This window comes from Trachypithecus francoisi, unplaced genomic scaffold, assembly GCF_009764315.1.
Source record: "Trachypithecus francoisi isolate TF-2019V2 unplaced genomic scaffold, Tfra_2.0 Lachesis_group15, whole genome shotgun sequence".
NCBI classification, from domain to species: domain Eukaryota; kingdom Metazoa; phylum Chordata; class Mammalia; order Primates; family Cercopithecidae; genus Trachypithecus; species Trachypithecus francoisi.
In genome coordinates, this window is record NW_022681460.1 from 94130320 (window position 1) to 94158141 (window position 27822).

A 27822-nucleotide genomic window follows, 5' to 3' on the forward strand; every position below is an offset into this window, starting at 1 on the left:
TCATTTCAGTATGCTATTGTCATTCACTGAATGCCCAAGAACAGGGAATCTATCAAAAATAATTGAGATCATGTCAAAAGGACGCAAGTACTAATTTGAAAGGGCATGCATTGGCTAAGATGTGGTAAAGGAGCATTAAAAAGGTAATAATAATGATAGCAATACACTGATGCACACCAAATATGTAAAAATCTATGAGTTCATAAAGATGTTCCAAAAAAGAAAGTAATTAACCACCTCTGGAGTGTGCTAGATGAATTAATGTATTCTGAAAATCACTAAAGAAAAAGTGAAATATTAAATTTCATTGCTTGATGATATTTTTAGTACATATTTGCAGCCTCTGTATTACCAAAGTGGATTTGGTCATATTCATAATGTAAGGCTTCAACACATTTTCCTATGATGTGAGCTTTGCCTGCTAAGATGATTCTGAAACTAACTTTGTCCGATTTTGCTTTTTCTATAATTTCATATGAATGAAATCATTCAGTGTGGTCTTTTTTATTTGGCTTCTTTCATACAGCACTTTGTTTTTGATATTCATCCATGTAGGAAAATTTCTTCCTTTTTATTGCTGAGTAGTATTCCACTGTATGTGCTCATCACAATTTGCTTGCCCATTCACTAGCACTTTTCCTGCATCTGCTGAAAGGATTGTTTTTGCCCTTTATTCTATTAATTCTGCCAATTACATTGATTGATTCTCAGATTTTAAAAAAGCAGCTTTGCATTCCCAAGATAAGCCCCACAGGTCATGATGTATTGTCCCTTTAAATGTTGAGTTTCATTTAGTAAAATTTTGTTCACTGCTTTTGTGTCTATGTTTATGAGCGATATTGGTCTGTAAGTCTCTTTTCTTTTGAAGTCTTTCACTGGTTTTGGTATCAGAGTAAATCTGTTCTCAAAAATGAATTCAGAAATACTTTTGCAATGCTCATTTTATGCCTTGCAGAACTTTGAGAAACATTATGCATAAAGTGTAACATGACAGGTGTCATTCAAATATATGTTTCAAATATAAAATAATCAGTTTTTACCTTGTTATTTCTTTTCCTAATTTCCATAACAAGCATGTCCTATTCGTCTTCACATCTGGTTTGAAGTTGGTTGAATTAGTGAGTGATTTATAATCACAGATTTTAGAAAATTAGAGTTAAGTGATTTTAGGGACTATTGTCACTATATATCTAGAGGGGGAAATTGAGGCCTTTAGAGGTTGACACGCTCTTCCAGAAGAGTACCTTCCCACGCTTTACAGGTTCCCATCATGTAACATTCACTAAAAGCCTTTATGGGTAGGAAATGTATGAAGTAATTGCTTTGTATATATTTACATTATAAAGTTTACGTATTCATTCTTACTCTTTTTCCTTCCTATGAAGGCACACACTGTTCTTATTCTTACAATCTCAAAGAGAGAGCAGCGAAACAATGAAACTTCAGGGTTGTGTGGCCTGGAGGCTACTAGTTGAACTGGGCATGCTCAGTCGCCAGGCAGATTTTTTTCGGTGAAGTGGAAACTACAACAGCGCGTACCGCGCGCGGAGGTGGGCGTGCCCTCGTGGAATTTAGAACGTTGCCTCAGCCAATGGGGCCTCGCGGCTGGCTGGCGGGGCACCTCATTGGAGCAGCAGGGAGGCTAGCACAGGGCCCCCGGAGGGAGCCGCGGAGGTGCAGGTCGAAGAGGCCGGGCTACGTCGTGCCCTGCGCGTGAGCAGCTGCAGCGGCAGAGGCAGCATCCAGCGGCGGCGCCAGCAGTTCCAGCCCGTTGCTTTACTTTTTGCTTCACCGACATAGTCATTATGCCGAAGAGAAAGGTAAGTCTTACCAAAAAAGATTTCAAAAGCCTTCAAATTGTGCTTACAGTAAATCCTGGCATTGCAATGGCTCGCGCAGAACGCGCGCGGTGGTAACCCGGGGATTGGGAATCTCTTTGCTCCTCCACGCTTGTTTTTAGATGCCTGTTGCAGACGTTCCTCTCTCCCTCTCTCCCCCGCCCCCCTCCCGCCCCGTCCTCATCGATCTCTTAATGTTACTTTCTCTCCAGTGACGCGGTTTCCCCTCTTTTTGAACTCATTCACGCTGGAATGTTTTCCACCCCCAACAACAAGAAGCCAAAGCGGCTTTCCATTCCAAAAGGGAGTTTCCTCTTTGCAAACTGCCAGGTTGCGAATTAGTGTGAAGGGAAAACAGCGAGAGGAGAAAAACAAGTACAAGCGTATGGAGAGGGAAGAAAATAAATCAGGCAAATGTGGAGATTATTCCCATGCGACTGTGCCCGTGGGCTAGGTGCGCTGCGGTGGCTTCGAGGCTAAGGGAGAGAGAAAGCCATGTTTAAAATAGCGCTCACCCTCCTGCTCGCCTCCGCGGCAGACCCGTATGTACCAACTCCAGTGTCAATCAGGGCTGGGGCCGGCGAGGCGGGGCCTGGCGGCCTGGACCTACCCGCAGTTCGGGGCGGGAGCAGCGGAGTTGGCAGCGTGGAAGACGGGACGGCGCCGGGGCGTCCAGTATGGCTCGTCCAAGGTCAGGGGGCTACCAGGTCCTCCCCAGCGACTGGAACTCACGCTCGGTTGGGGAAGGCGGCGTCCGCGCGCTATCCGCCTCTCTGCGCGTATAGCGAACTGGAGTCATTTTTGTCTTGTCTTCCGCTCCTTGCGGACTGTCCCCTTCTGCGCAGGCCCCGGACACCAACTACCACATTCGGGGACTCAAATCTCCCTCGGGGTGGGGCTTCGACTTGTCCCAGGGAGGGGAGAGAAGGCTTTCCTCCTCCCTGAGAAACCAGTGTGTGATGGCTGGTTCCTAAGCAAGTGCTTTGCACCCTCCCACCGCCAGCCTCAATGTTTCCAACAGTGTCAACCAGTGTGGGTATTAAATTTGAAGCAAAATTACACCTAGTATCCTGCTTTATCGAAGAACATGGACTAATTTGTGTGTAAGAGTGACTGCTTTATTTTAAAATACTGAAGTTTTAAAAATTCAAAAGCTTTTCCCTTCTTATATGTTATTACTAAGAATTGGGTGGAAACTTGTCTCCTACCCCACTTTTTAAAAATGATAATAATTGGAAGTGTTCAAAAGTAGAGTTTGTTGTGCACATACTGTGTGCCTCACGCTGTGCACAATTTGACTTGCATTATCTCATTTAATCCTGAAAATAGCTTGAGTGGTGTTACCCCCATTCAGCTGGAACTTAAAGACATAAATTGCCCTGCATCTCACCAACCAATAACTACTAGTAAAGATTTAATCAGATGCTATAGATGCCAAAGTCTTATTCTCACCCATATCGTACTCATTTACGAAAGGGTGGGTCAAGAGGAATTAAGGAAATCCAAAGGTACTCCCAGTTTAAGAAGACAGATGGCATATTAAGAGCACCAATACTTGAGATTTATTATTTAAACTTAATTTTTATGAAGGTATTTTCTAGCCCTGTTTTATTAGAATTAGGATATTAAGTGATGTCACCATTTTCAGCATTTTGACTGATGGTTAATGATGGGTTGGAAATTCTAGTAGAGACAAAGGAACTAATCATCAAGATATGGGTTACAGAGTAAGTGAATTCTGGGGGCCATCTTTTTTTCCTGGGAATTTTTAACAAATGTTTACATAAACATTAGGTTAGGTGTGCACACTTTATGTATAATGAACCCTGACTATGAAACCCTTCCTTGCTGTTTATTCAAGGGCCAGAGTTGCTGAAACCATTATTCTTACTTCCCCTGTCTACCTCTCTCAAGCAGACAGAGGGAAGGAAAAAGCAAACAAACAAAAAACAGTAAAATAACAATTAATGGTTTTGTTTCTCTGGAAGGCAGGGAACCCCCCATGCATAAGCTAGCCAGTGGTCCTGAGACTAGCGGCAAAACTGTACAGGCACCTGTGTGTCATCCCTCAGGACGTCAGAGTGTTCTCCAGTGATGGAAAATCTCTCCTTGATTAATAGGAAGACTTTCCATCTATACCTGAAGCCTAACGACCTCAGTTGGTACCTGGGCAGGAACAACCTCAGATTAAACACAGCTATCATGGCCATCCCATCTATCAGTCAAATCTTAGAGCAGCCTCATGGAATCCTGAAGTTCACTGGAACTTATGTGGGGAACCACTGTCATTAGGTAAAGCCTGCTTAGATACAAAAAAGAACTGGAGACAATCCATGCATAGCTCTTCAAGATCTTTAAAGTTGGGGTAACTGCCAAAGCATTTACATACTACACAGTATTTTTCTTGATTGCTTGTAGAGCAGACAGTTCTTTAGAAACTGTCTAAAGAAACAATATAATAAGCCTTAAAAATGTCCCCATAGTACTTTTTTTTGCCTTCTTAGCTCCTTGTATCAACTTTCCCTAGAAATCAAGAAATGTTATTTAATGAACATCTGAGTAAGTTGTTCTGCAGAGCAAGAAGTGGTACAGTCAAGTCAGTGAAAATATCTGGAATCTTGCCCTGTTGTAATACTGTAGGGACATTACAATTTTTGCCTCTCTTGGAACTTGTGTTTACTTCAATGAGGTGATAAGACTAGCAGCACAAAACAGTTGAATAACATTAGAACTGTGTCTGTGTTCCAGAATGTGTAGTTACAGATTCCACAACCAGTAGGATAGATAAGGAAAGTTCACTTTAGGCTAGTCTTAAAAAGTGTAGGCAGGACTCAAATATACAAAAGAAGTCAGAGTCATTTTTTGTTACCAGGTATTTAAATGTGCCTCCTGATTGTATCTTAACATGACCAGGCCTCAGTTTGGCAACTTCAGGGCTGCAATATCATTTCAATTAATATTAAAATGTTCTTATGGCATTTCTTTGTAAGTTTTATGTGTACCTTTGTGTGTGATAGTCATAGCTACATTAAGCCAAGTGGTTTTTTATAAATGCTATAGTATTTTGTGAAGTAATAAGCACTTAGTGAAGAGTTCTTCGGTGCATATTAATCTGTAAGTTTGCGAGATATAAATGTCAGTTTCCTGTATTTATTAGGTAATGGGTGGTGGGTGAGTGGAATTACAGGGGAACTGATAACATTCATGGACTCAGTGGTGAGACAATGAGTGATGGAGTTCTCGACTGTTCTGGCCAGACATCCGCAAATGCCCGCAGTGGTCATGTTGTTATGTGATGATTTGATGTTCAACAGAGACATGAGCCAACGAGGCCTAGAATCACAGTCTTGGCATGGTTAGCAACAGGAAACACGCTTACATCTTTCTTTTTATTAATATTTTCCTGTTCCTTATCACTAGAACTATTTAAAATGTCTAGTGTATCACATCAGAAATTCTCTAATGAGGCAGTTTTCCATGAATGGAGCATGTAAACAACCATGTCTCTTGACACTTAAAGGTTTAAGGAAGGAAAGCCCATCTGCCTGTAGCTTTGAAATTCAAAATTAGGTTTTTATCTGTTTCTTTAAAATGGAAGGCCCAGTAGCAGTAGCATTGGGCTTATTAGCACAGTGGATGCTTAACTAACCATGATCAAGGTTTGTGATAGTTAATTTTGAAATTAATATTACTTGTCATAACACCAAAAACAGAAACTGTAAATGAAAACACAGACAAATTTGGCTACATGAAATATTTCAATATGAAAAAACTTAACAAAATTTTTAAATTTATAAAAAACTGGGAAAAAATATTTGTACCACATATCACTGAAAAATGTTTGCTATTTTGAAAAGATAGTATTTCACATTTCCTTATAGAAAAGATGTATATCTTTAGAGGAAAATAAGACTCAAGTAGACAAAAATGCTTAGTTTTACTAGAAATCAAAGAAATGTACATTATTAAGAATAATGAGACATAATTTTTAAAATAACCAATCTGGTTTAAAAAAAGATTAAAAGTACCTACTGGCTAGTGCTGAGGGATATAGACACTCAGCACTCTCAATTATGAGAATATAATTTCCTTTAAAACATTTATTGAGTATAGTCTACTTACTATAAAGTCCATTCATCCATTCAAAGTATACAATTTGGTGATTTTTAGTAAAGTATAGAGTTGTGCAACTATTATCATAATCCAGTTTTGAGACATTTCCATCATTCCACGAAGGTCCTTCATGGAGTTTATAGCCAGTCCCCACTCCCAGCCTGGCCCCAGGCACTAATGTACTTTTGCTGTGTGTAGATTTGCTTTTTCTGGAAATTTTATATGAAAGAAATGATACAATATGTAGTCTTTTGTGACTGATTTTTTCACTCAGCATGATGTTTTTGAGATTAGTTTGTGTTGTAGCATGTGTCAGTACATCATCCTTTTTTATTGTCCAGTAGTATTCCATTGTATGGATATACTAGTTTTGGTTTATCCTTTCACAAGTTGGTGGACATTTGGATTGTTCCGGGTTTGGATTATTATAAATAATGCTGCTGTGAATATTTGTAAATAAGTTATTGCATGGACATATATTTTCGTTTTTCTTGGGAAGATTTCTAAGAGTTGAAGGGGCGGTTGGTATGAAAGTCTATGTTTAACATTTTAAGGAACCTCCAAACTGTTTCCAAAGTGTGTGAGTTTTAGTTTCAGCATACTTGTTCATACTTGGTATTGTTGATTTTTTGCTTATAGAGATTCTAATGAATTTTAATTTATATTTCTGTAATAACTACTGACAATAAGCATCTTTTCATGTGTTTACTAGCATAATGTGTATCATATGTGAAATGTCTATTCAGATATTTTGCCCATTTTTAATTGGGTTGTCTTATTATTGAAAGGGTTCTTTATAAGTCTGAGATACAAGTCTCTTATCAGATATATGATTCATAGATATATTCTCCCAGTTTGTGACTTAAAAATATTTTTTTTTCTTAGTGATGTCTTTTGAAGAACAAAAGTTTTTAATTTTGATAAAATCCATTTAGTGTTACATCTAATAAATCTTTGCCTAATTCAAGCTTACGTATATTTTCTCCTAGAGGTTTTATACTTTTCACTCTTATATTTAGGTATGTTATCCATTTTGAGTTAATTTTGTGTATCGTATGACATAAGGGTTTAAATTCTTTTTTTGCTGGTAGAAATCCAATTATCTCAGCACCATTTGTTGAAAAGACCATCCTTTCTCCACTGAATTGCCTACGTACTTTTGTTGAAGCTCCTTCATAAATGTAAAACTTTATTTCTGGACACTCAATTGTGTTCTATGGCCTGTATGTCTTTTCTTATATTAACCCTACACTATCTTGGCTAGGTGCAGTGACTCACACCTGTAATCCCAACAGCTTGAGAGGCTGAGGCAGGAGGATCACTTGAGGTCAGGAGTTTGAGACCAGCTTGGGCAACATAGCGAGATGTCATCTCTACAAAAAATTTTAAAACTACACTATCTTAGTATCTTGATTATTATGGTTTTATAGTAAGATTTTAAATCTGGTAATGTCAGTCTTTCACTTTTTGTCATTTTTTTCCCCAAATTGTTTCTAGCTATTCGATCTTTTAAGTTTTCATGTAAATTTTAGAATCACCTTATACATTTCTACAAAAAAAAAGAAAAAAAGCCTGCCATTATTTTGATAGAGATTGAATTGAATCTATAAATCAGTTAGGAAAGAATTGCTTTCTTAGCAATATTGAGTTTCCTAGTCTGAATATGAAAGTGCCTGACATCCATAAATGCTTGCTGCATTTGATTGAGTTAAATATTGATATGGAATCTATATTTGAGTAAAGGCTCCAAAATGGTAGGGCTGTACATTTAATTATTCATTCAGTCCATGTTAAACATTCATTGGGCATCACCTTTATGCAAGATACCATCACCTTGGGAAATTAAGTGAAAAATTACTGTTTTTTTCAACCCGAATGAGTAAATGCCCTTGTATTTAAGGATTTTTCAGTCTGATGGGATAGGTAGAGCACATACACAAGTATTTGTAATTCATGCCAGAAAGTGATAATGAGCCACAAGAGAAGCTATGAGCTGTGAGCATTCAAAGGTTTGTCCAGGCTGAATGTCCAAAGTAGAAACACTGAGAAAGAGTGTTGTTTGATTAAAAAGGTTGGGGGTTATATCTTTTAACCACCCTGTTGTGTTTAAGAAGTTGTCTGGAGGCCGGGCGCGGTGGCTCAAGCCTGTAATCCCAGCACTTTGGGAGGCCGAGACAGGCGGATCACGAGGTCAGGAGATCGAGACCATCCTGGCTAATACGGTGAAACCCCGTCTCTACTAAAAATACAAAAAAACTAGCCGGGCGAGGTGGCGGGCGCCTGTAGTCCCAGCTACTCCGGAGGCTGAGGCAGGAGAATGGCGTAAACCCGGGAGGCGGAGCTTGCAGTGAGCTGAGATCTGGCCACTGCACTCCAGTCCGGGCGACAGAGCGAGATTCCGCCTCAAAAAAAAAAAAAAAAAAAAAAAATTTTATGAATTCAAAACAGATTAGATGTTCCTGATAAAAATTTATCGTTTGAATAAAGATGTGCTCTAAGTATAAAATGAACACCAGATTTTAAAGATTTAGTACAAAAAAGTCTGAAATGTCACATTAATCTTTTTTTTTTTTGCATTAATTACAGGGTGAAACAATAAAGTTTTAGATATATTCAGTTAAATAACATTAAAATTAATTTCATCTGTTTTCATGCTTTTTTTAATGTGGCAATTAGAAAATCTAAAATTATATGTTGTATTTCTCTGTAGGACAGAACTGCTCTAGAATTTCTGTTGAAACTTAAAAGCACAATAGGTAATGTTATCTACAATTAGTAGTTAATTAGACTTATTAGTATATTTTTTACATTTTTTTCTTATATACTTTTCCTTCCTTCTAGATTTGGTTTTCTTATTACTAAATTTGATCCTTTAGTAATAGATTCTTGTTGAAAGACAGGCTTTGTTGGAAGTGAACTCTCCTTATGTTTGTATTCTGAAATGGCTTTATTTTGCCATCACTCCTGAATGATAGCTAGGTATAGAATTCTAGGTTGACAGTTTTCCTCAACTCCTTGAATAGTACTCTATATTTTCATACATTTGTTGTTGTTGAAGTAATTCTTTATGGGTAATCGGTCTTAACTTTGATAACTTTAAGGATTTTTCTCATTTTCCTTGATGCTTTGTAGTTTTATTACAATATATCCTGCTGTATTGTCTTGTTTGTTTTGATTTGTTTTCACTTTGTTCCTTGGTGTGAGTATTCAAATCGGAGAGTCAAGACTTTACTTTGGGAATATAGTCATTATGTCTTTTCCTTCCTACTCTTTCTCTGCTTCTGAAATGCCTATCAGATGGTTTTGGAGCTTCTCAATTAACCACGTCACCTAACCTCTCTTTTGTTCATACTTTTGTTCTTTGTTGCATTCTGGGTTAATTCCTCAGCAGTCTATGGCAGTTCCTGCTGTGTCTGGTCTAGAGTTTATCCATGTTTTGAGTTTTTTATTTCAATGAACCTGCTTTTATTTGCTTCAAATTTTCTATTTTGTATGAATCAAAAACATTTTAATATAAAACATGCATATGTAGTTATCTAAATAAATATGATTTACATAATAATAAACCAGCATCTAGCTTAAGAAATATACCTCTTACCAATGACTTTGTCTTTCCCAGTCAAATTACCCTCCCTTTCCTCAGCAAAAGGTAACCTCTGTCATGATTTTGCAGTTATCATTTTTATGCTTTTCTTTATAGACTTTCCTTGTATTTGTATTTTCAAATTTTATTTAAAATCATGCCATGACTTCCCTTTTTTGCCCAACATTATGTTTGTGCGATTCATCTCTGTTGATGTGCATACACATAGTTCATTTGTGTTCACTGCTACATATTATTTTATTATATACCACAGTGTATATATCCTCCTGATGACATATATTTAGGTTGTTTTGACTTTTTAATTTTAGCTAAGTATGTATTTTTTCAACATCCTTTTATTTTCATGCTTTCTATATCCTTGAGTTTTTGGTGTCTCTTTTAAGTATCATATTGTTGTATAAGTGTTAGTTACCTATATTGTGTATTATTTTTAAGTCTTAAAATCTGATTGAGCAAGCATTCTTTCCCTCCCCACTCCCCATTGTTTTCCTTCTTGGGGTGTGCCGGGGGGATGAGAAACAAACCTTAGGGCTGGTGCAGGGTGAGAGAACATACAGGAGTATCCTCACATAAGCAGCTTCCTTAAAAGGCACAAGAAACTAACAACAGAAAGTTAAAACATCTCTTGCAGAGATGGTTATGTGCGTGAGACCTTTTTATTTGACCATGATTTGGGCCCTCTTGACCATTCTTGGTTCAAACGGGATTAGTGTAAGCCTATTGTGTCTTGGGGAATGGAGCAAGAGCTCCCTTTGCCTTGGCAGTCCCTGCATCCCATCTAACTCTCCTCATCTTTCACATCCACCTGCCAGAAGGTTGAAGTACATCTGAGATCCCCTATATCCACCCCCAACCTTTTGTTTCCCCCTTTTCTTTGTTTTTATTCCTCGCAATCCCTTGGCACAAAAAGCTTTGGGTTTCTGTTTTAATCCCTTAAAACCACGCTCTCTTCCTTCCTGTCTCCGGCCTGTGGCTTAGTGTTAATTGATGGAGAGGGTTATGTGATAAGACAGCTTATAATGGTAGGTCTTTCCAAAATAGTCTACCTGTTACTCAGTGCAACAAAACAGATAACCAGTTTGCAGGGAATCTGGATGTAAGGAAATGTGATCAACTTTAAGACTCTGTTGAATATAGTTTCATACTGTATAATTCAGAAGACTAAAAATCTTTTTTATCGCATAACCTCTGTATAACAATTTACAGTTTATGAAATGCTTTCTCCAGTATCTCACTTGATCATAAGCAGTACCCTTTGAGTTAGCTGTCATTATCATCTATCATGGATGAAGGAGACTGAGCCACTGTGATCAAATCACTGTCCCAGATCATACAGCTTCTAGGTAGAGAGCCAAGATTCCAGCCAGGTGTCTTGAGCTCACATCCTGCATTCATACCATCGGTATCACACTGATCCCCGGTAAAGATGGATTGTTCCTGACTGCAGATGTATTAAATGCTTGTTAATAGAAAGCCGTTGTGGGAGATTGCCAGAGAAACCAGCTTTCCTAGCTCTTCACATCCAAAGCCTTATGTTCATTCATCTGAAGGCATTCACATTTTCAGTGTACCTGCTTTTTTTATGCAGTGCCTTTCCAAGTTTCTCTATTTTGAATAATTTGCATCCAATACAAACATTATTAAGTCAGTGTTTAGAGATTGACCTCCATCACATTGCCTGTCACTAATCCACTGCGTAGAAAAATATGAAAATAATGTCATTAACATCAGTTTTTCTTACAATAGCTATGTAGTGCTGTGTTAACTGCCTATCAGTTGCAGGTAAAGAGTACCCTAGACTGAAATCTACTGAGTGACCTGACAGGTCTGAATGAAAGCCCAGCACTCCTAGACAACCAAGGATCTGTTGTAGCCAGAAGGGTTAAGTTTGTAGCCATGGAAGTGAGCAAAGACCAGTGGTCCACCTAGGAATTATCTTCGTATGCTCAGACTAAGATTTTGCCACAACTGACTGATTAACACAAGATCAATGAATGAAATATTCCTGTGCAAGAGAGTGGGGAACAAAAAAGAGAAAACTGTTTCTTCATAATGGAGAAGGTTCCATGGAGCAGGGGAGATGGTTGATTTGGAAACAAGAGAGAAATCCATGACATGTGAGGTTCTGGAAAGAGGGCATATGATAGGCTATGGGTAACAGGCAGCTCTAGGTAATAGAGAAAGGTCCCTGGGTCCTTTGCCTTGAAGAAAAGCTTTTGTCTTTCCTAAAGACTTTTATGTATACTTAGGACTTTTGTTTTACATACTTTTTTTTATGACCTAAGTTTTTTAATTTAGCATTATTTTATGTGGACTTTTCATGTATTCACATTGCCTAACTTTTTAATGCCATTCACTGTTACATAAATATGCGAATAATAGTTTACTTAATCATTTCTCTATTATTTACTGATAGATGAATTGCTTCCACTTATTCCATATTAGAAATAGCACAAGTAAAGCCATATTTTTATGAAGAGTTTCTTTTTTTGAGTCCGGATTCCAAAATTGAAATTACTAGGTCATATTAGTCCTCTGTGTCTTTTTCATATTGCTAAGTTGTTCTTTGAAATGATTATATTAATTTACAGTGTCACTAGCCTCAAACAGTAGGTTTTATGATCTCTTGAATTTTGTTCTCATTTTATCAGATGAGGCATTACCACATAGCTGTTTTATTTTGCTGAGCCAAACATCGTGTCAAATGTCAGTTTGCTATTTGTATTTTTTTCTAACGGGTGCTCTGTTCAGATCAGCAGCCTATTTGTGCCATAGACACTGAGTATTCACTTTCCAACTTCATGTAGTTTTAAAATGTTAGTCTAGTTTTCTAATTAGTTTGTTTTAATATTATTTAATAACTCTTAGCCAATAAAAAATATTGGGACATGTGGAGTGTCCAATAAATCCAAAGTATATTTTTCTTTAAAAATAAAGAAAATATAAGGTATGTTTTTTTCCCATAGTATACACATCCTGTAAAGGAGTCGGATTTGAGCTGTCACAAGAGGAGGCAGGTGCCGCCCCAGGGGATGGATCAAAACCTGGAAATAAATCAGCTGTGGGTGGCACGTAGCCTGGCTGTCATGCCGAGGCTGGGAGTTTAGTAGAGATACTGGAGCTGATAATGGAAAAATAGTAATCTATGATAAATTTGTCAGTTCATATCAAGAAATGGGCTAGAAATCAAAGCTAGGCAAGGATGGGATGAAAATGTGCTTTTGTGGTTGGCCTGGGCTTTACCAGCATCCTGCCCTTATCTTAAAGGAATGGAGTGACTGGAACAAGCAAGTGGAACAAGAGGGTGGCTCCCAGGCATTCCTGCCACTGACCTCTGGCCCCTGTTCTTTAACTGGAATCGTCAAAGATAAATGAAAGTCGCTTAGGGTGAATGCACATTGAGAACAGGGAATCGCATCATTCTTTCACCGTTTCTGCTTTAAAAGTCGAGCAGTTACGCAGCTATCTACCGTGTGTGTGCATGCATGCACGTAGGTGTGTACAAGACATACCCTGTTGTAACTTAGTTTTTCTCTGTAAAAAAATCTGTTGGCTTATCTTGTCCTGGGAATGAGGTAACTTTTTAAAAACATTTTTCTGATGTGTGTTTTCCAATTTAAATACAATTCACTGAAATGTTTTCTTTCTAGTCTCCAGAGAATACAGAGGGCAAAGATGGATCCAAAGTAACTAAACAAGAGGTAAGTATATCTTTGACGTCCTATATTTAATTATTTACATTAAAATGTTTAATATCGTTAGGATTGTCTGCATCTGAATGAACTGCGGACAGTCATATGAACAAAGTTTAATATGAATGAACAAGACTACATAAAACAGCGATAAGTGTGTATATGTGGTCTCACTTGGCCTGGGCATGTTTCCGTTGGATATATTGATGAGGCATTTTCCACTTACTGTGTTGTTTATATTTCTACCTGTCAGCCCTGCTTCCCGTTAAAGCAGATACTGAGAATTCCTTCTGGGCAAAGAGTAATATAGTAGGTAAATTCATCAAGGAGAACAAAGTCTGCCTTTCACAGCAAGAAAATGAAAGACTGTAGATCTCATAAATTCTATGCTCCAATGAGTAGATTATAAATCAGTTTTTAGGTTCTGAATATTTTGCCTGAGAAGGAGCATCTCTAAAATCAAAAACTATAGGCCAGGCACAGTGGCTCATGCCTGTAATCCCAGCACTTTGGGAGGCTGAGGCACGCGGATGATGAGGTCAGGAGATAGAGACCATCCTGGCTAACACAGTGAAACCCCATCTCTACTAAAACTATAAAAATTTAGCCAGGTGTGGTGGCAGGTGTCTGTAGTCCCAGCTACTCGGGAGGCTGAGGCAGGAGAATGGCATGAACCCTGGAGGCAGAGGTTGCAGTGAGCCGAGATCGCACCCCTGCACTCCAGCCTGGGCAACAGAGTGAGACTCCATCTAAAAAAAAACAAAAACAAAAAAAAACTATAGAGGGATATACAATGTGTCAAAATATTAAAGCTTTTTTTTTTTTAGTTGGGAACACTCTTAGGATATTAGGATAATTAATTAGGCAATGATTCAAAGATGTTTTGTATTAAAATTCAGAAACCTCCAAAAGTCCAGAAACCTGGAAGAGATTCTTGGATTTGACCCTCTGTGGTTATTATCACGAACCTCTAAGAAAAGATGGGCGAAATAGTAGGAAATGAGATATAACTTTGATGGCAACCATTCCCTTTGCACAGAGCTTTAGAATAGGTGGAAAACTGCAGCTATTACCCTTGAACTTATCAACTAAAAGCGGTCATGAGTGAGACAAAAACAATATCTAGTTACAGGTTCTTTGATTGGGTGATTCATAATGTGGTTAATAATTCAGAGGAGTTTATCATGATACCAAAACCCCTGCACAAGATTTGTACAAGGAAATTCATTCTGCCAAGTGGAAAATCTTCAACAGAACCTATAAAGAAATAAGTTAAAAGCAAAACAAACAAAACTATCTGTCCCCATAATCCATGTACCGAGCATTCACTGTTTAACAGAGTTTGGAATAATCATGAAGTTTTTTATCCAAAGCAGAGTCACCACACACATGTGAGAACCAACCAAAAAATGATAAGAACTAACCAAAAAGTGATAAATGCTTGAATTTTCTTGGGAAATGGCAAAATGTGATTTTTAGAACAGTTGGCTAAGTATAACTAACCTTAATGTTTTTAAGATTTGGATGCCAAAACAAAAGCATTTGGGTTTTTCCTTAGGGACTGGCATTTAAATTGATTTGTCAGTCAGAAAACCTAGGAACACCATGGCACCCAGTAATCTTTGATTGTCTTCCCAGTTCCACTACACCAAAAGCAAATCAAGCTGCTGAGAATATATATATAAAGGATATGTGTGTAGTTTTGTACAGCTGTATTATACATTTTATTTTATTTTATTTTATTTTATTTTGTTTTTTTTATTTTATTTTATTTTTTGAGACAGCATCTCACTCTGTCATCCAGGCTGGCGTGGGTGAGGTGGCGAGATCATAGCTCACTGCAGTCTCTATCTCCCTGGCTCAAGTGATTCTCCCATCTCAGTCTCCGCTGGGACTGTAGGTGCATGCTACCACACCTGGCTAATTTTTTTATTATGTTTTTATTTTTATTTGTTATTTTTATATTTTATTTTATATCATTTCTATGTATTTTACATATTTTTTGTTAATAAAAATGCTTTCTAGACAAGGCTCTACCTGTCATTTAAGCCAAGGCCAGATTAAAACTCATGATAATGACTTCAGGACATCAACACAGTTATTTAAAAAGTGAAAAGGTCAGTTAGTTTGCTGATGGTTTCGGGTAAAAACTGTCAATATATTGATTTTTTTTTTTTTCTTTCTCACTGGATTGACTGAACTTTTCAGTTATGTCATTGAGTATGCACCATCTTGACTATAGTAAATGGGTAACAGTTACTAAGGGGGATTCTCTTTTGAAAATCCTTTTCCACTGCCATATTAGAAGGCATTGTGCAGAAGATAGTACTTCAGGGGACTTGGACGGTAAACAACCAAAATAATACGTTATAGTCATTACCATCAACAGTTACAAACCCTTTTACATCCATTATTTTGTCTGGTCCATATAGTAATTCTAAAATGAGAGGAAGCAGATTATTCCTCAACAAAAATGTATAAACACCTATAATATGCCGAGCACTGTTCTAAGCTCTCCAGATCCCACAGTGAACAAAACAAGCAAAAATCCCTGCTTTCATGACACTTCCTTTTAGTGGGAGAGAGAGTAAAATAAAGTGATTGAATATTAGCTATGAAGAAAAACAAAGCAAGGAAGGCGAATAGTGAATGTCAGAGAAGTGCTATTTTGGAGGACAGATTGGCAGATATTATCCCTATTTTAACTAGAGCAAAGTTCTCAGAGAAACATGATTTTCCCTGGGTATTAGAACTTGTAAATAGCAGAACCAGGATAGATATGTGCATCGCCTGCTCCAAAATCCGCTATCCCTGTGGCCCTTTTGTGGCAGTCCTAAAAATCTGGGCATCCAGTATCCATTTTTCTGCCTTGTCTATTCCCAGCCAAGGCTCTGAGGTACACACTCTTCTACTTCCCAGTTTTGAACAGAAGGCAATTTCTTTTTAAGCTTTTTTTTTTTAATAGAATTAGAAGCAACTTGACTTTTGAGTTTTGCTTGGAGGTACATGGTCAGGCTCAGGAGCAAAAAAATCTCTTACAAATAAAAATACTCCCACATTCCAAAGGAATGATCTGTGTGTTTCAAGCAGTATCCAGCAAAGTACAGTGATTCTATTGAATATCGTTATCCCCGTGTACTTTGTCATTGGGAGATTAGACTTCTATGTTGCTTTTGCAACCAGGATATTAAAGTAGAAGATTTCATGTCTTTCAGAGTAGGCTTCACCAGAATTTTCCCCAACCTAAAGGATGATCATGCCTATGGGATGATGCCTATGGGATAATTCCATTGTGACCAGCACCTATATACCGTAGTGACAAACCCTCACATTTGTCATATCTTTTTGTCATATTTATCAATGATGATTTTTCATTCTAAAAGCCCTCCTTCCCTCCCTGAGAGGTAGTAAAATAATTGGATATTGGCAATTAAGAAAAACAAAGCAAGGAAGGGGAATAGTGAATGTCGGAGAAGTGCTGAGGAGCAGTCTCTGGACCACTTTTCCTGAGGATTCACAATAAAAAAAAAGAGAGAAATTCTTAGTATCTTTTTTTTTCCTTAGCAGTCCCACCCAATCTGAGTCTCAAATGAGTACTTCACATGTTAGTGTTTTAACAAGGAAAAAATAGCAGTCTCATCTATTTCATATCCAATAAATATAGTCCCATAGTTTATAGATTTTAAGGCTGTGAAAGCTGATGGAACTTTCCAGGAAGGTGTCCATACTTGCATGCATAATCAGTACTGCTGACTGTGAGTGAAACGTTCGTCTCAGCCTCCACTGTTTGCAGTGAAAACGAAAATGTCTTATGATGGCTACTGGAAAAGAAAATGTAAGAAAGGTCTTTTTTAATGGCATAGAAAGAAGAGCTGGGAAATTTTAGGTAGCAAGTCATAAAATGATTTTATAATAAAAGATAGGATTTTTAAGGGACTGGCTGCAGCTTAGGCTTTTTTTTTTTTTTTTTTTGGTCCTCATTAATTTCCTAGGCTTTTTATTTTGGAACTCCTGTACTGGACCTGAATTTTTAAAAGGTATTAAGTCCTTTGGATCAGAACAACTGTTAGGCTCTGCAAAGCAGTGCTTAGATTGGAATGTCTCTGGAAATCCCAAAGAGCTCTCTGGCATCACTTAGTCTATTCAGCATGTTCAGGTGTTCACATGGAGAGGAACAACAGTGTCACAGTTGGGGAGCTTCTCTCATGATTTTGCCTCACTTCATGGAGATTTTATTCAAGACAACTAGATGGCAGATAGGGAGGCAGTTTTGAGTTATGGCTAACATGTTTGGCCCCTTTTCAGGCCCCAAACTAAAGAGTAACTGAGTAGTGGCTCTAGGACTTCTTCCCCTCCCCACAAGTTCACAGTTGCTGTATGTTTCTGGTGCTTACCCCTTCTGTTCATCTCAACACTTATTGAGGGTCCCTGCTCCATATTGGAGCCACAGAAATATAAGAGAAGGTGGTCCTGTGCAAGAGGGGATGGAGACGTGAGTCAGATGAAGTGAACGTGAGGCAAGACCAACATGGTGCTCATGAGTTGACATCAAGTGGAGAGGGAGTCAGATAAGGTTCTTTGACCTCTCTTTAGCATGGAGACTGCCGCTTTCATCTTAGAAGGTGGTGTTCTGCCTGCTGTAGTTTGTCAGACATGGGTTGTCCTTGAGGCCACACTGAAGCTTCAGAGCTGAGCTCTGTTGGGTAATTGGAAGGTGCTCTTTTCTCCTCTATGCTCAGAAAGTACGTTAAAAAAACACAAGATACCCTCTTGTTGCCCGGTTTACTTGAAAATGTTGCCTTTTCTTCAGTATACTCAGTACAGTTAACCATCGTGGAAAAAGTATTGCAGGATTTGGATTCTGGTTCCCAGGGACTCGTGGGTGCACTGTCAGGAATACACCCTTGATAACCATTGCAGGCACTGTAGTTCCTGTGGAGAATCTGATACACACTCCTCCTGTGCTAATTCACAGGGCTATGTGCTGAGCTTACATGCTTTTACTCTGTGCAGTGAGTGTATCCCACCCAACCACTTAAGCTGCACAGCCTCTCATTCTCAGCACATTCTCGTAGCTGGCCTTAAGTCCAGCTCTGATTTTTCCTCGAGACCCCAGGGTTAAAAGTATTCATGGAAGCTCTGGCCCTTCATTTCCTTCTGTAGTTTAAAGAAAGATGAGTTTAGCTTTTCTGGCTATTTTCAGCAATAAAGTTCTTAGATGTGGAGATGGCAAGAAATATTTCTTCCAGTTTGGCCTGACTGGCTGACCTAGACTGACCTTAGCCCCACTTCAAGGATTCCATGATTCCTCATAATTATGGCATGGGTTTCTACTGACCATTTTTGCTGTCCCCCTTAGGAAAAATTGTTTGAAACATTTAAGCTACTGTACTGAGGCAAATTCTGCATGAGAAAGTGAGAACTAGGGAAAGGCTTGGATTCATTTATTCAGCAAATACTGAGTTTATACTATATGTTGGCCAGTACACTACTGTACTGGAGATGGAGCAGTGAATTAACCAGACAAAAAGTATGGAATATTTATTTCTGGAGCACTTTTTTAAAAAGGCAATTATACTTTTACAATGTGAAATCCCTTGGGGAGCCACTGTAGGTTGGATGGTAAGTAGAATATCAATTTTGTGTGTTATTGCTGAAATGCCTAGGACAGTTCTTTTAATTTAGATTTTCTTTGCAGGGTCATTTGCTGTTAACTTGTAATACCCTTGAAGAAAAACAGATTTCCCCAAAATATCAATCTCTACACAATTTCTCTGTAAATTTTCTAAACTTTGAAATTAAAAGAAAAAATTAATGCACTTTTAATTCTAGTTAAATCCTTTGAACATATACTACTAGATAAATGTGTTTGTTTTGTTATAGGTAAAAAGAAGGCTTTCTTGTTAACTGCCAAGATTTGTAATCATTTTCATTTCTAACATACCAGCAAGATGGGGAACTCCTGCTATTTTGGTTTCTACACAATTGCATAAGTCTCTTCTTGTATTAACTTAAAAGCTTTAGTTCCATTTTTAAGGAGCTGGAGTCAGACTGAAGACTAGCTCTTAAATAGCACCTCAATGTTGTTGCTGTTGATTTTGTCATAAAAGTAGAGGTTTTAATTCGGGATAAAGCCTAAATTGATCTTCATTTCCCTTACTTATTCACCACACCCCAAGTTGGGAGTAGTTGTTTATTTGAACAGTGTACCTACCCCTTTTTAGAAATACTTCCTCTTGAGTGTCATGGTGCCCAGGGGACTTGGGATATGTTTCATTGTGCTTACCTGGAGAAGCTGATGGGAATCATACATTATAGTCATTCAACAAAGTAAGGTATATTAAGAACAGATTTTTAGAAATCAACTTCATTTTGTATAATCACCAAAAAATATGTATATTTTCCATTCCCTCTGTAGCCCACAAGACGGTCTGCCAGATTGTCAGCGGTAAGTACCTTAGAACCACTTCAGCGTTAGTTCTTATGAGTACATGGTCCCTTTGTCCAAAGTGAAGCAGCAAAAGGAAGATTAAGATGGTTTCCCGTGAGTTTATTTTGTTTTTGAAAATTACCTGGGGTCTTCACATCTAGCAAATTTGACCAGTGTTGCCAAGCAATTGACTTGATCAAATGTGTCAGACAGTGGCCAGCCCCATTATGAAGAATATAAAGCATGATGTTGTTTGACATTGCTATATCTCTGAAACAAAAGTAGTATATTAGGCAAAGTTCCATTCTTCAGATTCTACCTATGATGCGCTGAAGTGAACAGAATTCTGATTCTCTGTCCACAACTCATACTTTAGAATGTTTATATGAGAATGTTCTGAAAGTTGTCTGAATCCATATACTGTAGCCTCAATTCAGACCTAAAGAATCTTTGTAACAGTAATAATTCTATGTTGCTATTTGGAGTCTCCTTCTGTGAGCCAGGAAATTCTTGTGGGGTTAGGATACAAGCTGAGATGGGCAGATGTGGCTGAACCTCCAAGGTGGACATCCTCCAGCTCCTCCTCATCAGCTTGTGCTCCCTACTGGCTCTTATCCTCTTTTGCTGCCCTCCTAAGAGATTAGCTGGGCTCCAGTGGAGGATTTTGGTTAAAATTCCTGCAGCCCAGGCTTTCCACTAAGAAGGTAGAGGGAAATGCATTGGTATTTTGGCTGACACTATATTAGTATATCCTCATACTAGCTATTAGAGGAGCTTCATGCTACTTTGGTCTTCGGGAAAGCATGGATTTCATTCTCAACCCAAATCTGTGTCTGGTACAATATAGGGAATCAAAGCAAAAATGGGTATTAGGACCACTCACAAGTTCGGAAATACAGCTATTTGGATCAGGCGAGCCAGTGTTTCACGTGAGTCTCATAAGGAAGTGTATTAGTCTGTTTTCACACTGCTGATAAAGACATACTCAAGACTGGGCATTTTATAAAAGAAAGAGGTTTAATTGGACTTACAGTTCCATGTGGCTGGGGAAGCCTCACAATCATAGTGGAAGATGAGGAGCAAGTCACATCTTATGTGGATGGCAGCAGGCAGAGAGAGAGAGAGAGAGCTTGTGCAGGGAAACTCCCATTTTTAAAACCATCAGATCTCATGAGACTCATTCACTTTCACAAGAACAGTGCAGGAAAGACCTGCCCCATAATTCAATCACCTCCCACCAGGTTCCTCCCATGACACATGGGAACTGTGGGAGTTACAATTCAAGATGACATTTGGGTGGAGACACAGCCAAACCATATCATTCTGCCCCCAGCCCCTCCCAAATCTCATGTCCTCATATTTCAAAACCAAATATGCCTTCCCAACAGTCCCCCAAATCTTAGCTCATTTCAGCATTCACTCAAAAGTCCAAAGTCTCATCTGAGACAAGGCAAGTCCCTTCTGCCTGTGAGCCTGTAAAATCAAAAGCAAGTTAGTTACTTCTTGGGTAAAATGGGGATACAGGTATTGGGTAAATACCACCATTCCACATGGGAGAAACTGGCCAAAACACAGGGGCTACAGACCCCTTGCAAGTCTGAAATCTAGCAGGGCAGTCAAATCTTAAAGCTCCAAAATGATCTCCTTTGACTCCTTTTCTTGCATCCAGGTCACGCAGATGCAGGACATGAGTTTCCATGGTCTTGGGTAACTCCGCCCCCATGGCTTTTCAGGATACATCTTCCCTCCTGGCTGCTTTCACAGGCTGCCATTGAGTGGCTGTGGCTTTTCCAGGCACACAGTGGAAACTGCCAGTGGATCTACCATTCTGGGGTCTGGAGGGCAGTGGCCCTCTTCTCACAGCTCCACTAGGCAGTTTCCCAGTAGGGACTCTGTGTGAGGGCTCCACCCCCACATTTCCCTTCTGCACTGCCCTAACAGAGGTTATCCATGAGGACCTTGCCCCTGCAACAACGTCTGCCTGGGCATCCAGGTGTTTCCATACATCTGAAATCTAGGCAGAGGTTCCCAAACCTTAATTCTTAACTTCTGCGCACTCGCAGGCTCAGCACCACACGGAAGCTGCCAAGGCTTGGGACTTCCACCCACTGAAGCAACAGCCCCTGTACCTTAGCCCCTTTTAGTCACAGCTAGAGCAGCTGGGAGACAGGGCACCAAGTCCCTAGACTGCACACAGCAGAGGAAACCTGAGACCCTGGGTCAGGCCCACGAAACCATTTGTCCTCCTAAACCTCTGGGCCTGTAATGGGAGAGGCTGCTGCAAAGGTCTCTCACATGCCCTGGAGACATTTTTCTCATTGTATTGTGCATAGCATTTGGCTCCTCATTACTTATGCAAATTTCTGCAGCTGGCTTGAATTTCTCCTCAGCTCAGAAAATGGGATTTTCTTTTCCATCGCATTGCCAGGCTGCAAATTTGCCAAACTTTTCTGCTCTGTGTCCCTTTTAAAGCTGAATGCCTTTAACAGCACCCAGGTCACCTCTTGAATGCTTTGCTGCTTTGAAATTTTTTCCACCGGGTACCCTAAATCATCTTTCTCAAGTTCAAAGTTCCACAGATCTCTAGAGCAGGGGCAAAATGTTGCCAGTCTCTTTGCTAAAACATAACAAGAGTCACCTTTGCTCCAGTTCCCAACAAGTTCCTCATCTCCGTCTGAGACCACCTCTGCCTAGATTTCATTGCCAATATCATTATAAACATTTTGGTTAAAGCCATTCAACAAGTCTTTAGGAAGGGTCAAAGCCGTTCAGCAAGTCTCTAGAGAGTTCCAAACTTTCCCACATTTTCTTGTCTTCTTCTGAGCCCTCCAAACTGTTCCAACCTCTGTCTGTTACCCAGTTCTAAAGTCACTTCCACATTTTCAGTTATCTTTCAGCAGCGCCCCACTCTTCTGGTACCAATTTACTGTATTAGTCCATTTTCACACTGCTGATAAAGACATACCCAAGACTGGACAATTTACGAAAGAAAGAGGTTTTATTGGACTTACAGTTCCATGTGGTTGGGGAAGGCTCACGATCATGGAGAAAGGCAAAAGGAGCAAGTAATGTCTTACGTGGATGGTGGCAGGCAAAGAGAGACAGAGCTTGTGCGGGGAAACTCCTCTTACTAAAACCATCAGATCTCATGAGACTCATTCACTAATCATAAGAACCGCGCAGGAAAGACCCACCCCTGTAATTCAATCACCTCCCACCAGGTTCCTGGCACGACACATGGGAATTGTAGGAGTTACAATTCAAGATAAGATTTGAGTGGGGACACAGCCAAACCATATCAGGAAGACGTGATTGGACTAGGAGGACTTAAGAGCACTAGGAGGACTTAAGAGCTGGGGTTGCTGTTGGGAATCTCCAGGCAGTTAAGGGAACACACCTTGTAAGTCAAGTGAAAACCAAAATTTAAAATGAAGCTTTTCCTGAGCACCAGAAACCAGCAATACAAGCACCTTCCACTGAGATCATTCCCTGTGCTACGGAAACAGAGCCTCCTCAGAGGCCAGCAGGATTACAGACTTCAAAACCTCATTTCCTGGTCCTATCAAAACACTTGAATGCTGGGTCAAAGGGAAAGGTCTGCCCTCCAGAAAATAATATAAAAGGAAATTGTTTACTGTAAATGGAGAAAACATGTATATTAATACAGTATATCAAAGCTTAGGATAACAAAATGTTTTAAATTCTGAAAATGTAAGAACCATGAAAGCTGCTGTATTTGGGCTGCAGATTTAGGGTGATAAGAAGATTAATAAAAACATCTCTTACTTTTCAAGCTGGATTTTCTTTTTTTATTTGAAAGGTCATTTCTAACAGCCAATCTTCTGAAATCAAACTGTCTACAATTTCCCTTTATGCACTTGATGAAAAGGGGCAGATTCAGTGTGAACCTGAATTACCTAGAGGCAGTAGGGAGGAACATGTATTTTTCTCCATAGGGGGAGACCCTGGCCAGTGTTTTCTATTTTGAAACCATTCTAGTGCCAGGAGAGATGTACACTTTTTTCTAGTTCTATGAGAGAAATATTTGCCCTAAAATATCTACAGAAAACTCCTGGAGTCAAATAGTTATCTTTCTCCAGTTATCCGCATGTGTCACCTGGTCTCAGGCCCCTGGGAAGCTGGCCAGGGCTGAAGCATTGTGTGGCAGAGGGACCGTGGTCACACGGTGTGCAAGTGCTGCTCATGGGAACTGGAGAAGGACCACATGAGGCAGGAAAAAATAGTTTCCTAGGGGACTCTGGCTAATAATATCTGTGAAAAATTTTAAACTTTGGGAGCTAACGGTAGACATTTTATCATTATAATTATGTTCTCAATGAAAACCTCTAGGGACAAATGAGCCCAGCATATCTGGTTAGGCAAAAGATTCTCACCTTGAGCTGGCATTGGAGAGAATAAAAGTAGGAAGAAGCTTGGCAACAGAAACTCGAAATCTACATCAGAAGTGGAAGGATTTGGAAGTGATTTTGAAATACTTCACAGGCAGCAGTCTTCATTACCAGCTGGGCTTTGCTAGTGATTGTGCTGTCATTTCTAGATTGTTAGGAAGGCCAGTGCAACTGAATTCATTGAGTCCTTTGGCCACGGGCCTGAGTCATTCCTCTTGCTGCTGTGCTGTGATAAAAGGAAGAACAGACACATAGGAGATAGAAGCTTAGACCTGTTCCCGGAGAGCTATTCTGGACCAGGGAATGAGGAGTCAGCTTTCCGATCTCACCTGCAGTTCCCTTGTGAACCCAGGGTGAAAATAGTTATGAAATGCAGAGATCTTTATGCTGTTACCTGGTGCTGAAAATAGGATGAAATACTTTTTAATGACCAAGGCCTTGTCAAAATGGATAGTTGTCTTTGTTAGTCTTTTTGTGTTTCTTTTGGTGCTGACAGTTGCCTTTTTCAGTATTTGTGTAATTTAAATTATCTTTGCAGAAACCTGCTCCACCAAAACCCGAACCCAAACCAAGAAAAACATCTGCTAAGGTAAGAAGTGCTGTTTCCCACTTTTGGCTTTTTAAACAATGAATAAATTATAATTCCCTACCTCAGAATCATTCAAGGAAAGGCCATATTTAATGATCCAAGCTAAAACCGTTACCACTGTTATGGACTTTCTTAAAGGCATAAAGCACAGTTTTCTGCCTTAATAGGAGTGTGTTTTCCATTTGGTCAGTGAGGCACAGGAAGTCAGAGATGTTGCTCTGAGAAGCCTCGTGTCCAAAGGGGGTTTGGCAGCAGCCTCGTGAACATGCGGTTCACATGGCACGCAGCGGGGGTGAATTTGGGCCCTGGCAGCACTGCCCCACTATGGGAGGAATTCGGGAAGGGGCTTCTGACTTCATCTAACTGGATTTTGCAGGCCAGTCTGAGGTCTAATAATAATAATATAATAATGCCAGCAGGTAATACTAGCATTTATAAGGCCCTTAGAGTATGGCAGATATGGTTGATTGCTTTACTCATACGACCTTCACATAAACTCTATTGAAGTAGATACAAATATCCTGTTTTGCAGATGAGGAAACTGAAATACAGAATTCTTAGGGAACTTACCCAAAATGGCTTTTCTGCACTCTACCCTTCGGTATTATCCCATGTGGATTGTTTGAAACTTATCTGTGTAGTGGTGTGAGTAGGTGATTTCAGAAACAGAACTCACTTTTGTTGTTTGGTCTTAAAATTAGGAACTTTGCTTCATCTGGGCTGCATTTCCTGGCACCTTCCCAGCTTTCTAGTCATGCAAGCTATGTGTCTTCACGTGAGGGGTTTCATTGGAAAGCAGCAGCAGAGCCACCCCCTGGCTGGGTTCTTCCCCAGCTCTGCCTCTGCCTCCTCCTTCCCCAAGTCCTGCTGCTGCTGTCTCCATGGCAGAACCACTTCTCCTCTTACTGGAGGGGAGGTCCACTGAACAAATCCAGGAGAGGAATCATTGTGTTTTCCACAGAAGAGAAAGTACACTGGACTTTCTGTGCAACCTGTTATTACATGTTCACAGAGACTCATATTTGTGCAGTGTAACTCAGCTGAAACCCAGCAAAACTGGGCTCCCGTGTCTCCATAAAGGCCACCATGATGGTGATGGTTGTACTTCACCTTGTGTTTGGACAGAGGCTGATTGCTTTTGGCCATCATCATACCATGTCTAACATTCTCTTTCCCTCTGCTTTGATCCCCTGTTAGAAAGAACCTGGAGCAAAGATTAGCAGAGGTGCTAAAGGGAAGAAGGAGGAAAAGCAGGAAGCTGGAAAGGAAGGTACTGCACCATCTGAAAATGGTGAAACTAAAGCTGAAGAGGTACTTTTCATAAATACCTCCCACTGATTGAATCAGTGCCTTTAAAGAAATTTCTCAATCCTTCAGCCGGTGATAGCACGTTCTTAATGTCTCTTTTTATTGCCTGTAATGTTATTGCAGATCCACATCTCTCGCTCAACTGTTAATGTCTCAACCTCCAGAGGCACCCCACCCAGCACACTGTCAGTAAAGGGGCAGATTGAAACAGTGAGAGTTAAGGGTACAGTAGAAAATTCTGCATGTTTGCAGTGACTAGAATCAGATAGTAGTGTGATGGTTTTTTGGTTTTTGTTTTTTTTTTAAATTATCACGAAGAGTGGGAGCTTGCAGGTAAGGCTTCTGTGGTTGTTTGAAAAGCAGAAAGCAATAAATGCAACAAAGTGTTTGTGTAATGTATTTCTGCCTTGCCTCTTCTTCACTCAGAGTTGAAATAGGTTTTGCAGTAAAGCTGGAAGAAAAAAAGAAAACAAATGTTCAAAACTGTGTGTTGGTGGGTGGAATTTCCTTTGCTTATAGTAGTTTTAGTAGTAACTATATATTTTTTTTCCTTTCTTTTTCACAGGCACAGAAAACTGAATCTGTAGATAACGAGGGAGAATGAATTGTCATGAAAAATTGGGGTTGATTTTATGTATCTCTTGGGACAACTTTTAAAAGCTATTTTTACCAAGTATTTTGTAAATGCTAATTTTTTAGGACTCTACTAGTTGGCATACAAAAAGATATAAGGATGGACATTTTATCGTCTCATAGTCATGCTTTTTGGAAATTTACATCATCCTCAAGTAAAATAAATATTAGTTAAATATTGGAAAGCTGTGTGTAAGATTGATTCAGCATTCCATGCACTTGCTTTAAAATTTAGTCCTGTGCATACTGTGGTGTTTTTACTGTGCATATTTGAATTTTTCATGCAGTTTTTCTAGAGCAATAATCAGTGGTGCTTTTGTACCTAGGTTTTATGTGATTTTAATGAAACATGGATAGTTGTGGCCACCTGCTGACTATTTGTGGTTTAAAATAAAAGGTTTACTTGTCTGCAAAATACCTGACTCTTAGTATCTTTACTGCATTTTGGGAGTGTTTCGTTTTATTGTTACAGAAGATATAAAGATAAAAAGATACCGCCATAGCGGTATCTCCAATAAGTCAAATAAGATCGTTTCTTAATTTTCTGGCCTTTAACATTGTTACTATTTTAATAAAATCATCTATGAATGCTAATGTAGAAGAATTACAACTAATTCACTTTATACCAGAAGTGGCCAGCAATGATTACTGTATAATAAAACTTCATAAAGCACTAATTTTTTAAAATCCTTATAAATAGGATATAGTTCTGCTAAATCAAAGCTAGTAAAAAAAAAAAAAAAAAAACCATAAACTGAGGCTCAACTTTGAAAATCTCCCACTTTCAAAATCATAAATACTAAGTCACATTTGTATAAAATCCTTCGCATTCAGTTGAGGACTTCACAGCTTTGAAAGTGCTTTACCCAACATGAGCATGTTTCAGCCTTGCATCAGTTTGAGAATGGAGTTGGCACGGGTGTATTAGAGCTCCTTTCTAGGATAAGAAATGGAGATGTGGAGTGTATTTGACTTACTGGAAGGAGAAAATCCAGGCTGGAGTCTTTTGAATTTTAAACAGTGTCTTTATGTCTATGAAAGGACATAGCAGTGCCAGGAACAGAGGAGTTATTTTATACGTGTTATTTTTGTTGTTGTTTGCAACCTGAGAAGTTTGGTAACTGCATGAGCACCCCGGGAAAGCTGAATTATGGGCATTCGGCTTAAATGAAGACTTGAATCTTTTAAGATGGCAAGTAGTGCCTG

General features: G+C 39.2%; 1 protein-coding gene across 4 annotated transcripts; it reads left to right on the top strand.

The window, feature by feature from the left end:
* Window positions 1–622: 622 nt before the first annotated feature.
* HMGN3 (high mobility group nucleosomal binding domain 3) lies at window positions 623–27031 on the top strand. Of its 4 annotated transcripts, XM_033235587.1 has the most exons (7): window positions 623–1820; window positions 13206–13256; window positions 19666–19695; window positions 24625–24675; window positions 25873–25986; window positions 26107–26206; window positions 26549–27031. In XM_033235587.1, exons 1-7 carry the CDS (start codon window positions 1806–1808, stop codon window positions 26560–26562), a joined length of 375 nt encoding a protein of 124 aa, XP_033091478.1. In that variant the 5' UTR covers window positions 623–1805; the 3' UTR covers window positions 26563–27031. The 4 variants fall into 4 exon arrangements, with proteins under 4 accessions (XP_033091478.1, XP_033091477.1, XP_033091479.1 ...); XM_033235586.1 differs by having other exon boundaries at window positions 26107–27031; XM_033235588.1 differs by lacking the exon at window positions 26107–26206.
* The last annotated feature ends 791 nt before the right edge of the window (window positions 27032–27822 follow it).